Source organism: Cupressus sempervirens, chromosome 5 (genome assembly GCF_028749045.1).
Source record: "Cupressus sempervirens isolate cs-2001-9-10 chromosome 5, ASM2874904v1, whole genome shotgun sequence".
Taxonomy (NCBI): Eukaryota; Viridiplantae; Streptophyta; class Pinopsida; order Cupressales; family Cupressaceae; genus Cupressus; species Cupressus sempervirens.
Genome location: NC_143122.1, coordinates 777,146,622 through 777,158,486, shown reverse-complemented (window position 1 = coordinate 777,158,486; position 11,865 = coordinate 777,146,622). Strand labels below are relative to the sequence as shown.

At 35.3% G+C, this 11,865-nt stretch overlaps 1 protein-coding gene across 2 annotated transcripts in view; it reads right to left on the bottom strand.

Annotated features, from left to right (window-relative positions):
- Positions 1-334: 334 nt before the first annotated feature.
- LOC149558240 (putative CDP-diacylglycerol--inositol 3-phosphatidyltransferase 2) overlaps positions 335-11,865 on the bottom strand; it is a 90,299-nt gene continuing 78,768 nt past the window's right edge. For both annotated transcript variants that reach the window (XM_089832548.1, XM_089832549.1), the window contains one exon: positions 335-1,007. In XM_089832548.1, coding sequence (XP_089688674.1) covers positions 948-1,007 — 60 coding nt within the window. In that variant the 3' untranslated portion in view covers positions 335-947. The remainder of the gene's footprint in view (positions 1,008-11,865) is intronic.

Here is an 11,865-nt window from a genome sequence, read left to right as displayed (position 1 = left end):
AAGGCAAATAAAATCCTTGGTCAATAAGAAAAGATGTTTTATTTATTTTTTAAATGAACTAATCACATGATCAATCTACAATCACTGTAGTATTTGGTTGGCAATATTATAGGAGGCAAAAATGTTAATTATCAACTACATTTTCATAGTTTGATGTACATAATTTAAAACAAAAAACTCTCAGCTTCATATAAATGGCAAGTGCAATCTGTCTATTTTCACAATTAATTTAAAAAGAAAGTGACTATCTAAAATATAGGATTTGGCTGTGTTCCCCGTATAGTTACTTTGTTGGACAACTATTTCTTTCAAGATTTTCAAAATGAAAAATGACTGAAGCAAAAGTAGGTCACAAGATCTCATTTATAAGGGTAAAATGAGTGTTACATCTTACAAATAAATAATATTAATTTAGTTTTTCCCTCTTAAGCATGAAACTTAGTTCATCAAGGACTGAATGTCGAAAAGGTATCAGAATTCGAACTTGCAGTTTGCGAGGTGGTGTTTCTGAGTGCTTATTTTTACAGAACAGCACATATTGCTTTTTAAAGGCCATGTCACATGTTATTTTTTACCACATGGACACGATCACGCTATTTTTTCCTGAATTTACTCATGTAAGCCAGCATATGGACAAATCTGAGAGAAATCTGACTCAAGAGGGAACACAGATTAAAACACGATTGAACAAACTTAAATTGCCTATTTCATCTATAGTTGAAGTTCAAAGCTAATTTCAAAGCAAGCGGTTCATTACAGAATCTTAGACTGACATCTGATGAACAAAACCTGATAATATTAATATAGTACATGTACCCTGAAATTCTAACAGTCAACATTTGTATTTTGCAAGGATTCCATCATCTTGTAAAATTAATGGCAGAGACTCCATAGAAATACAATTTTATATCGCAAAACAAATCAAAGCATTCTTCGAAGTACACCTCTCAGGGCTTCTTATTCCGCTCTAGATCATACAGAACACAGATGTCAGCAGCTGTCTTCAACTGCAACATGTAAACAAACCTGTTAATTTAGATCCCAACATCATCCAAAGTCTTAAGCAACAGAAAAAAGAGAGATTCCTACTCAATTTTCAAACAAATGTCCAAACTTCAATTCCAATGTATCACCAAAAATCATAACTATAGTTGAACTAACTTTAACTTCTGAAGGAAATCAATTGAAAATGGCAATGAAGCTCTTATTTGCCAATAAGAAACATTCAAACATCAGTCTGCAACCCATGCGGAAGAAACTAAAGATATGTTTGGTGTTAAAACAGTTACCATTGTCAAATCCCTAATTTGGATACATATACAAAAGCCAATGGTAATCAACAAGGTGGCAATTATGCCAAGACATAGGCGTTTATAACTCTCCCAGTCCAAGAAAAGGAAAAAGCAAGTTGAGAAGAACATCCACAGAAAATTAAATAATCAGAATTACTATATGTACTCCACTACAAAAGTGCCTAATAAAATTGAATTACTCCACGAGGCATGCCATTTAAAAATCCACTAAATTTTATTGTAGGGAAGCTTAAATATTGTGAATAGAAAATCAACATTGTACCGCCTTCCCATGTATTTTAAAGAAAATGATCCAGTCTCTAAAAAAACAATAACTATTTACAGATTGACAGGAATCATGTTAGCCTTTTCCTATTGGAGCTACTAATGTGACTGGATTGGTCCATGAGCATAGCTTATCAGAAACTAAGAAAGTAATAATTTAATAGATGTGCGTTCCACTGAATATCAGGCCAAGCATGTAAGCCACTTTCTATTGGAAATGCCGCAGAGACTGAGTTGATCAATAAGCATGGCTACTCATAAACTAAAGACAATGTTCCCTAGATAGTAAATACTAAATACCAGGCCAAGCCCATCATGCTCCAGATATTAAACTAATTAGTTTAACCAAAAGTAGAACATATTGAAAGGTATTTTGGTTGAATGAATATGAATACTAAAATACTAAGAATATATTTTACAAACAAAACCTGTGACCAAAAGCGCATCAAATTAAGCTTCCACCTACAACATTCACGACCATCTCCACCTACCGGCCTTTGCCTTACAGACAAACTAGCAAGCTTCAATCCCAACCAGTGAAAGGCTGACAGACACAAAGACCTCAAATCTGGGCACGAGCTTTGGGCACATGGGACCTAAAAGCTGTCAAGTACATTTTCAAAACTGATTGTCACACACAAACACACACACACACACACACACATATTATCACATAATATATCAAAGTGATTATTAATCAATTAATGCCTATAGTAATTTGAGTAGGATACAAATTATGTATGCTTCAAGATTGAATTCATCAATTTGATTTATCCGACTAATGCTACATATCATTAACATCTAACTTATTTTCCCACAAAATCACTTGGATTCGATCCTATATTCCTGAATCTTGATAGGCTTAGCTCAACCACTTGCTCACAACCCAAGACAAGCATTACTTTTGAGCAGGCCAAAATTTCTCAAACTCACTCTTGGACTATTTTGCTATGATGTATTTACTTATAGTTTTATAGAAACTATTTACTATGGTGCATTTACTTCTTGTTTTACAAAAACTAACCACAATGATGTATTTACTTCTAGTTTTATAGAAATTATTTACTATTTTGCATAGTTACACCACCCTGGGGACAGGGGGACTGGGGAACGGGGGGACAAGTTTCTGGGACAGGGGGACAAAGGGGCTTAATTTGGGAATGGCAGGGGGGCGACGGGGGGATTGCGGTGAGGGGACCGGTGGGGTCATATATATTATACATATGGTACTTAAAATGCTAGTTATGAAAAGATTTATTGCAATATAAGATATAAAGATGTAAAAGAGTAATTACTTGAACATTGCATTGAATTGGAACGTAAAACATTGAACATAGCAAATAGTTAACACCAAGACATCCCCTCATCCTTGGCGAGGGTGGTGGAATCTGGTGGCATCACTGGGGATGGGGGAACGGAGTCCCCAAGTCCCTAATGCATGGGGCAAAAAGTGAGGGGACGCGTCCCCATGTTACTATACTATTGTGCTTCCCCCCATCAACATTCTGCATTGGAATTTGATTTTGTACCCACTTTGCATTTCTATGTATCTAAACTCTACTTGTTTCTTTTGTGTTCTCGTATTTAACTCATCCGATGCATCTTCTCATTGAGTTTTGCAACAACAACAAAAAAAATTAAATTAAATTTGATATTTTTTAGGTTCCCGAATATTTTAAAATACTAGTGGAATCTTTCTTGAGTTCTTTTTGTGGGGGGCTTGGTAAGTTTGTTGAAGTAAGAGATTTCCATCTATGGACTAGCAATGATTAAGGGACATGACTATTCAAAAGGGTTGTAATTGTGAAGGGTTGTGACTTTTTGAAAGGGCTATAAATATGGTGTGTTGTGACTTTTTTATATGTATAGTTCTAACTCTTTAAAAAGGTTGTGAGTTTTTGAAAGGGGCTGTAACTATTTCAAAGGGTTGTAATATGAGTGGTTATGACTCTTTGCAAGGGTTGTAATTATGAAGCGTTCTGACTCTTCGAAAAGGTTCAATTACAAAGGGACATGAATCTTCTCGAACATGATGAACAAGTGTGACCTCTGACTTGTATACTTAGACAAACACAATCTATTAAAACCATGTCCAGTGCATCTATTCTTGAAATCAGCCAATACATGGTTATTAGTAGGAAATCAGGTGCACATTCACATACTTCCATCATTAATCAACTATTCAAGTCTTAATAGTGTTTACAATTCATACCATGTAAAGTAATAAGGTAAATAACATTATGAAATAAAGTAAATAACATTATTGGATAAAGAAAGAACACACACTATAATATAAGGAGATTCCATATATGAATTATGATTGCGTACAACACATAATTACAAAAGAATGAATTCTTGAGACCTAAATCAACCTATGCATTATTAGGAGTAACAAATTAGTAAAATCAAGGCATTAGAGAAGTGTTAATCCAAGACTGTCACCCCATCACATTTGAGAGCAATAAACTCTCAGGAACTAAACAGTCATATTCCATATACAACAAGGAGATGCTTGCCATCATACACAACATAGCTAAGTTACTGCAGTACCTACCAAATTTGTTGTATGAACAAACCAACCAATCTAAGGTATTTCCTTGAACAAAAGGACTTGAACTAGTGGCAATAGAAATGGGTGAGCAAAATCCAAGCATATGATTTTGACATTGAGTACGTGAATCGAAAGAATAATGTGGTGGTTGAAGCCTTGTCCAAGAGACCTTCCATATGTTCTCTATCATAGATCTTGGCCAATCGGAAGGCCCATTTATAGATTGAATACTCCAAGAATTCTTCTACTTGCGAATTGATGGATGACCAAATACAGAATGATAGGTAAAAGGTGATTAACGACACCATCTACTACAAGGATGGAGTCTATTTAGCACCTGAGGTGAAGATGAAAGAGAAGATTTGAGGGAAAGTTCATGACTCGCCTTTGGTACGACACCTTGGGTACCTCGTGACATATAGGCAAATTCGGGAAAGATTCACTTGGAAAGGTTTGAAGGATGATGTGCTACAATATGTGTGTGAATGTTCCACTTGCCAATAGAACAAAGTGGAGCATACCTTGCATGTCGAATTACGACACTCATTGTCAGTTCCTAATCAATAGTCAAAGACGATTGTAATGGATTTTATCACAGGGCTTCTGAGAGTGCAAGAGTAGGATTGCATCCATGTCATCATGGACCATTTGACCAAACATACCCATTTCATTGACATTCCCACTGGACGTCAGGCATCTTAGGTAACCAAATTGTTCATCCAAGAGGTGGTCCACTTGCATGGCCTTCCACAAAACATAGTGAGTGAGAGGGCTAGTTATTTTCTCAACACTTTCTGGACGGAATTGCTTTGTTTGGCAAGAACGGAATTGTCGCAAAGTTCCACCTACCACCCATAAACGGATAGACAAAGATTATGAACAAGTCGTTGGAGGGCTATCTCAAGAACTATGTTTCAACATGGCAAAAGGTGTTGGTCCGTTGGTTGCATTTAGGAGAGCACTATTACAACCCTACCTATCATATGTCAATAGGTATGTCACCCTTCAAGGTGCTTTATGGGTATGAGCTATCATTTGTGGATCTGGCATTAGGCAACTATCATGTACCGAGGACCAAGGATTAGCTGTAGGAAAGTTTCGATATCCTAAGGTCTCTCAAAGACAACCTATAAAGGGCAAAGAAACAATAGAAGATATATGTCGACTGGTAGAGGGTAGAATAGAGTTTTGAGGTGAGAGATTCCATATACCTTTGTCTCAAACTGTATAGACAATCCTCCGTAAACAAATGCTCTATGGGCCCTACAAAGTGATTCAGAGGATGGGTGGAGTTGCCTATGAGTTGGAGCTTCCTGAGGTGAGTTAGATTTGCATCATTTTTAATATTTCGTGTCTCAAGAAAGCAATAGGCCAGTGTCACAGTTTCGGAGAAACTTCCACCCATAAATGAAAAAAGGAAAACTGATTCTAGAACCTGCAGAGATCAACAACAAAGAGAAAAAGTTAAGCTCACGTATTGTGTAAGAATACCCAGTTCGTTGGAATGACCAACTGATTGAGGATGCCCTATGAGAAGACGAACAGATCTTGGAGCATATGAGTCTAAAATTGCTTGAACGAAAGCAATTCTTGAGTCAAGAGGACTATAATGTCTTGGATATAATTAAATAATTTAATCAAATTATTGTGTGGCCCAAAAGTTTAAAAGATAATATCTTTTGAGCCCTTTTTAATTTATTAGTTAGCAGTGTTTTAGTCGTGTTGACACATTTGTAATCCTTCGAGAAGATCTTGGAGCTCATAAATATGGCCAAGTTAGTTCTTGTTGTAGGTGCATGATTCGGTTATTTTATTTGTATTTGAGCATCTAAGTCTGAAATTGCTTAAGCGAAAGCGATTCTTAGGTCAAGAGGACTATAATGTCTTGGATATAATTAAGTGTTCTAGTTGTGTCGATACATTTGTAATCCTTTGAGAAGTTCTCGGCCCTTATAAATATGGCCGAGTTAGTTATTGTTGTAGGTGCATGATTTGAATAGTTTATTTGTATTTGCGAAGTCAAATTGGAAGTTCAAGGTTGTCTGCCATTTTAGAGGTGCAAGATCCTCCTTACTCTGACACTCTGCAATTTTAGTGGGAATAATCTCTCACCTATTCTGCCTACTTACTATAAGTGCAGCTCTACTCTATGTATCAATTCTAAAGTGTTTGTACCTGTGTTTGTGCAAATCCCTTCATTACAAACTGATCGATTCATTTAGTATTGTGTACTCAAGTGACTCTTGATCTGGCATACATCTACAATAGTCGACATCAAAAGACAATTCCATCTTTAGGCAGAAGTGTGTGGAGATGTATGACCAAAATTACCCCAAGTCTACCTTTGGACATTACAAGAGAGCTATACAAACAAAATCACCTTTAGGATAGAAATCATCTTCAAGACAAAAAGTAACCTTCGGGAGGAAAAACACCTTTAGAAGGAAAATCACCTTCTAGACAAAAATCATGTTCAGGACATTATAAATATGTTGAAGAAGACATTCAAGGTTGAGTTTAAATTGCTATGGAATGACCATAGGAAAGCTCTCAAGATTTATAACACCAAACAAATAAAGAATGAGAAACTACAAGCTTACAATGGTAGGCTCAAGAAGTTTTCAGTTTAGTTGGAGAACTAGCTAACCAATAGACCAAAGAAGTAGTGACTTAAGAGATTGATCCCTTGTTGTGCAAGAAGATTAAAGTGGTGCCTCCATCCTCATATGCTAATTCTTACATTCAAGCAATGTACATCAAGAATGAAAATAAAACATCATCTTGAAGGAAAAGGAGAACAAATAAAATTGAGAACAATGAAGGGAGCAACAAATAACAATTTCAAAATGGTCCAAGCTCTACAACATGAGATGATGAAAATGATGAGAGAATTAAAGGTAACAAAGTAACCAATGAAAAACTAATTAACTATGGTTTGCTGAACGCAAAATTGAGGGGCATAAAAAAGGTAACTGTCCTATAGAGATGCAAGATTTTTCAAGTGATCAATCATTAGATAAAGGTGTGCCCATTCAATTTAAAGACTAGAACACAAATACTCTTCATGTAGTGAGAGTCCCCTCCATTGTGTTAATGGTTTGCCTAGAAACAAAGATAAATAGAAATAAAAAAAATAAAGAACACTAAGACACAAAAAGACAACAATTTATCCGAGGAAAATCCTCCAAATTGAAGGGAAAAACCCAACCACACCCAAAAACTCTCTTTTATTAAATAATAGAGGTTTTGAGTACAATGTTTCTAAGTGATGCACAACACATTACACAAAATAATGATATATAGCTTGAATCGAGAGACTCTCCATTTTATAACCGAGAGTCTCCTCATTTCCAAATACAAGTCTCTTCATATTTCCAAACACATGTCCCTTCACATGACACATCTCTTCATATTTCCAAACATGTGTATATGAAAGAGCATCATGCAAGTAATCAGGATATCTCCTGCGACTACAAATCAACACTCCCTTTTAGCAAAGGGGAGATCATTTGTAGATTCCATGTCATCATGACAAACACAATGCCTACACCCATGTGGGTTAACAAAAAAATTTATAACAGATTTTGTCAACGTGATATAGACATCTCAGCATGATGTTCAATATAGCTACTCCCTGAGGGTGAAGGAAAACAAGAGCTAAGTCATGAAGTCTCTCACATAACATCCACCATAGCTACTCTCAGGTTGGATATTAGCTATAGGAATGGTTATGGGGGGGGATCAGTAATCACCAACCCAATCAAACTTACCGGCCTGATTGAACTTAATCAAACAAATTCACCAATTAGAAATTCTTTAACCTATAACATTATCGGTTATATGAACATTCAAACAACATGCAACACATGAAATGACATCCACACAATAGTAACACCAAATTTATCTCGTGAAAACCCGATTAGAGTGAAAACCAGGTTGTGAGAATGATGCCCACAAATATTTGTACTCTTCAGATATACGCACAGGTAAGAGCTTGCCCGGTTAAGGGTTACAAAAGCACTGTTAAATGCTAGTCGGTTAAGGGATTTCCATAGAGACCTATTAAAGTCTCTACCCTGTTAGGGGTAACCTTTTTAGAATATTTTAGACACTCTTTTGAAAATGCCACCTAGTTAGAGGATTTTATAGTAGACCTATTAGGGCCACCTAATTAAGATGGGGGAAACCAATAATCGCCAACCCAATCAAACTTACCAGCCCAATTAAATTTAATCAAACAGATTCATCAATTAGAAATTCTTTAACCTATAACAACATTATCAATTATACAAACATTCAAACATGCAACACATGAAATAACATCCGCACAATAGTAACACCAAATTTATCTCATGGAAACCCAATTAGAGTGAAAACTAGGTTGTGAAAGCAATGCCCACAAATATTTGTACTCTTCAGGAATATGCCTAGGTAAGAGCTTGCCCGGTTAAGGGTTACAAAAGCACTATTAAATGCTACCCTATTAAGGGATTTCCATAGAGACCTACTAAAGTATTTACCCTGTTAGGGGTAACCTTGTTAGAAGATTTTAGACACTCTTTTGAAAATGCCACCTGGTTAGAGAATTTTACAATAGACCTATCAAGGCCACCTAATTAAAGGATTTTACTATCGAAATTGTCAAAGCGTAACAACTAACAAAATGATTTGTAGTTCACACTATCACTACTAAATCAGATCCAATACAATTCATTAATACATCAACATACCATTCTCTGATCTTCTATTCTAATTCTGTAACCTCTTTTATGATCGCAACTTCCTCTTTCCTTCTTCGCTCAAAAATTTAGCCACACCTTGTTATGATATCAAACTTCTTTGTCTCTTCCTTAAGTAGGAAATCTTCAATGATAAACCCTAAACCTAAATCCAACAATCCAAATTAACTTTAGCAAATCTAATCATTCAGTCGGCCTCACATTTCATCTTTTCGATAAGCCATTTTGACCTTTTAGAAACTTCTCAATGAATCCATCCTTAAATGTATTACCTCGATCTTTGTGTCATCACCCTATACATTAAATTAAGCTTCAGCCTTCCAATTGTTCAATACAAGTCAAAATCTTCAACAACAATTCAAACTTTATGACCATGCCTCAATTCTTCATCATTTGTTCCTTGTTCATCAACAAGACTTGCATGTTTTCCAATTACTTTATCTTTCATTCCTCACAAATGTTCTCTTCAATTACAACTTTAAGGGCTCCAACCCTATGGAATCTCCAAACCCCTTAATACATCACCAAACCACTTACAATGTTTTAAGGGCCGCAACACTAAGGAGTCTCCAAACCCATATTTAACCTTTTACAAAGAATGAGCACCTACTCTTTAAGCATGAACTCAATACATTATAGAGCACCAACTTAATCATAATTACACTTTAACCAATTGAAAACCAAGTTTAGTATTTTACAGTCCTGATAAAATCAATCATACTAATTTGCATCTTCTGTCATAGTATGCTCAAACTATTAGATGACTGTAATGTTTCTTTAATGGTGATCTTAGTCTTTACTTTATTAGGTAGTTTCTATTGTTCATCTTTAGTTAACGATTATTTCTTTTACAAACATCATCTTTAGCTTTCATCTCCTCAATTTACAACTACAACGTTATTGATTTACCATTCCATGGTATTAGAACGGATCGATGGGTTTTCATAAAATTTGGCAAATCTTTTAAGAACAATTTGAACCTCTTTTAATATGGAATTTTTTCTAGAAATTTGTTTTTCTATTTTTTGAAATAAAAACCATTTTGAGTTATTTTATGACATTTGTGGTTTGTCTTCGAAGATTTTTACTGAAAATTGCAAGCTTGGTTGAGGGTTTTGATTGCATGATTTCTTGGTTTGGGCATAAGTCTCTAATTTTAAAAGGTTGCATGTATTTGCATGAAAGTTGCATGTTACTTGCATTCGCTTGTATGTTGTTTGCATGCATTGTTTTACCATGCAAAGTCTCATGTATTGTCGCATGAAGATTTTTGTGATGATTTTGTGATGATTTTTGCTTAGAGGATTAGTTGATTCTAGGAGGGTTAGTAGAAGACTCATCTCAATGGTAGACTCGGAAGGCTCTTGTCCGTTTTTGCAAACCTTTCTGAAGAGGGGGGAATCATTCTCTATTCGTTTCAAGACAAATTTTTGTTTCTTGATTATTATCAAAATGCAGATCCAACAAGGGTCTCAACAGCAATAGAATGTTTTGAAGAATTTGTGACCAAAAGACAACAGTTAAACAATGACCATTAAGGGAGGGTATTAGATGATTGTAATGTTTCTTTAATGGCCATCATAGTTAGTCTTTAGTTTATTAGGTAGTTTCCTTAATGGTTCAACACCAACTATAAGTACCCTATAGAATAAACTCAATCTAACAACAGTTTTGTAACCTCTTTTATTACTGCAGTATAGCTCTAATCAAGTTACTTTGCAACAATTTGATGAAGGGTGCTCCCCTTGATACCATAAACACATAACAGAAACAAAGAAACAACAATAAATGAGAGAACAAAATATGGACTTCTTATTTGCACTGCAAATGTGGAATTACAGAATTCACAAGTAAAATATGCTAACCCACATGGGCGCCTTCATTACAGTAATCTGCAAAAATAAACTGCGAACTACCACCCAAAGCTATCCTAGACAATGTTCGAGACTTTCTTAAATAGGCAATTTTATGCCGCCCAGGAAGGTTCTAGATGCTCAAACTTAATACCTAAGGCCGACAGACCCTAACAATACATATAACGTTAGCTAAATAGATTTTTGACAAATTATTTTAGATATTTTGGTAGCCTAACTTCAGAAGGCCATAACTCTCAAACCGTTGCTCTAATTCGCTAATATAACCGTTTTTTAGAAATGCCAGCTCTTGACCTACAATCTCGAAATAGCACAAGCACCCTTCTAATGAGTTTTCGGACCTCATCTGGGCACTCTAAGACCTCCAATGGTGAGCCTGGAGAATTTTTCGCAAATGTTTCCATCGAAAATCTGCAATAACTTCTCTGGTACTCAATGAGATTTTTATTGTAGGCTTATAACTCTAAAATGAACCTTCATGTAGAAAATGAGAACATTTCGAGTTCCTATGACAAACTTAATAAAAATAGCAAGTTCCCATAAATAGTAACCACCCTGTCTACTAGTCCTTATTAAAATAGAAAAGACTGAAAATAAAATATTTTTGGCTGATGCAAGATTGCTCTTACACCTAAAATGCTCCTACATCACAATTTGAAATCTTAGTTTTCAGAGTGTTATCAATGCAGCATGTATATAACCATTAGATCAAAATGTAACTTTAAAAGAAATATAGATATAACATTTATCAAACACAAGAAACCAATGGTAACATTCAGACATGTGCACACTATTCTCGGTCTAATGTCATTCTATATATTCCTTAAACACACTACTCTGAACTTTTATAGATGTGACTGGTCACCTGTCAACAGCAGTGCATACCAATGTATGTTTCATTTACCACATATATTGTTGCATGCACCTTTCTTTATAGCAAGCTTCTAGATTTGTTCTATTTCTCATGAATATGTTCTCAATTACATAGCAGACCTTTCGCACACAACTTCATTTGAGGACCAATAAAGGCATTTGATTACATATGAAAAGAAGGTTAATTCAATTGCAAATGCTTTTTCCATCGTGTCCTCCAGTTGTCTGCTACCAAAAAATTAAATTGGCAC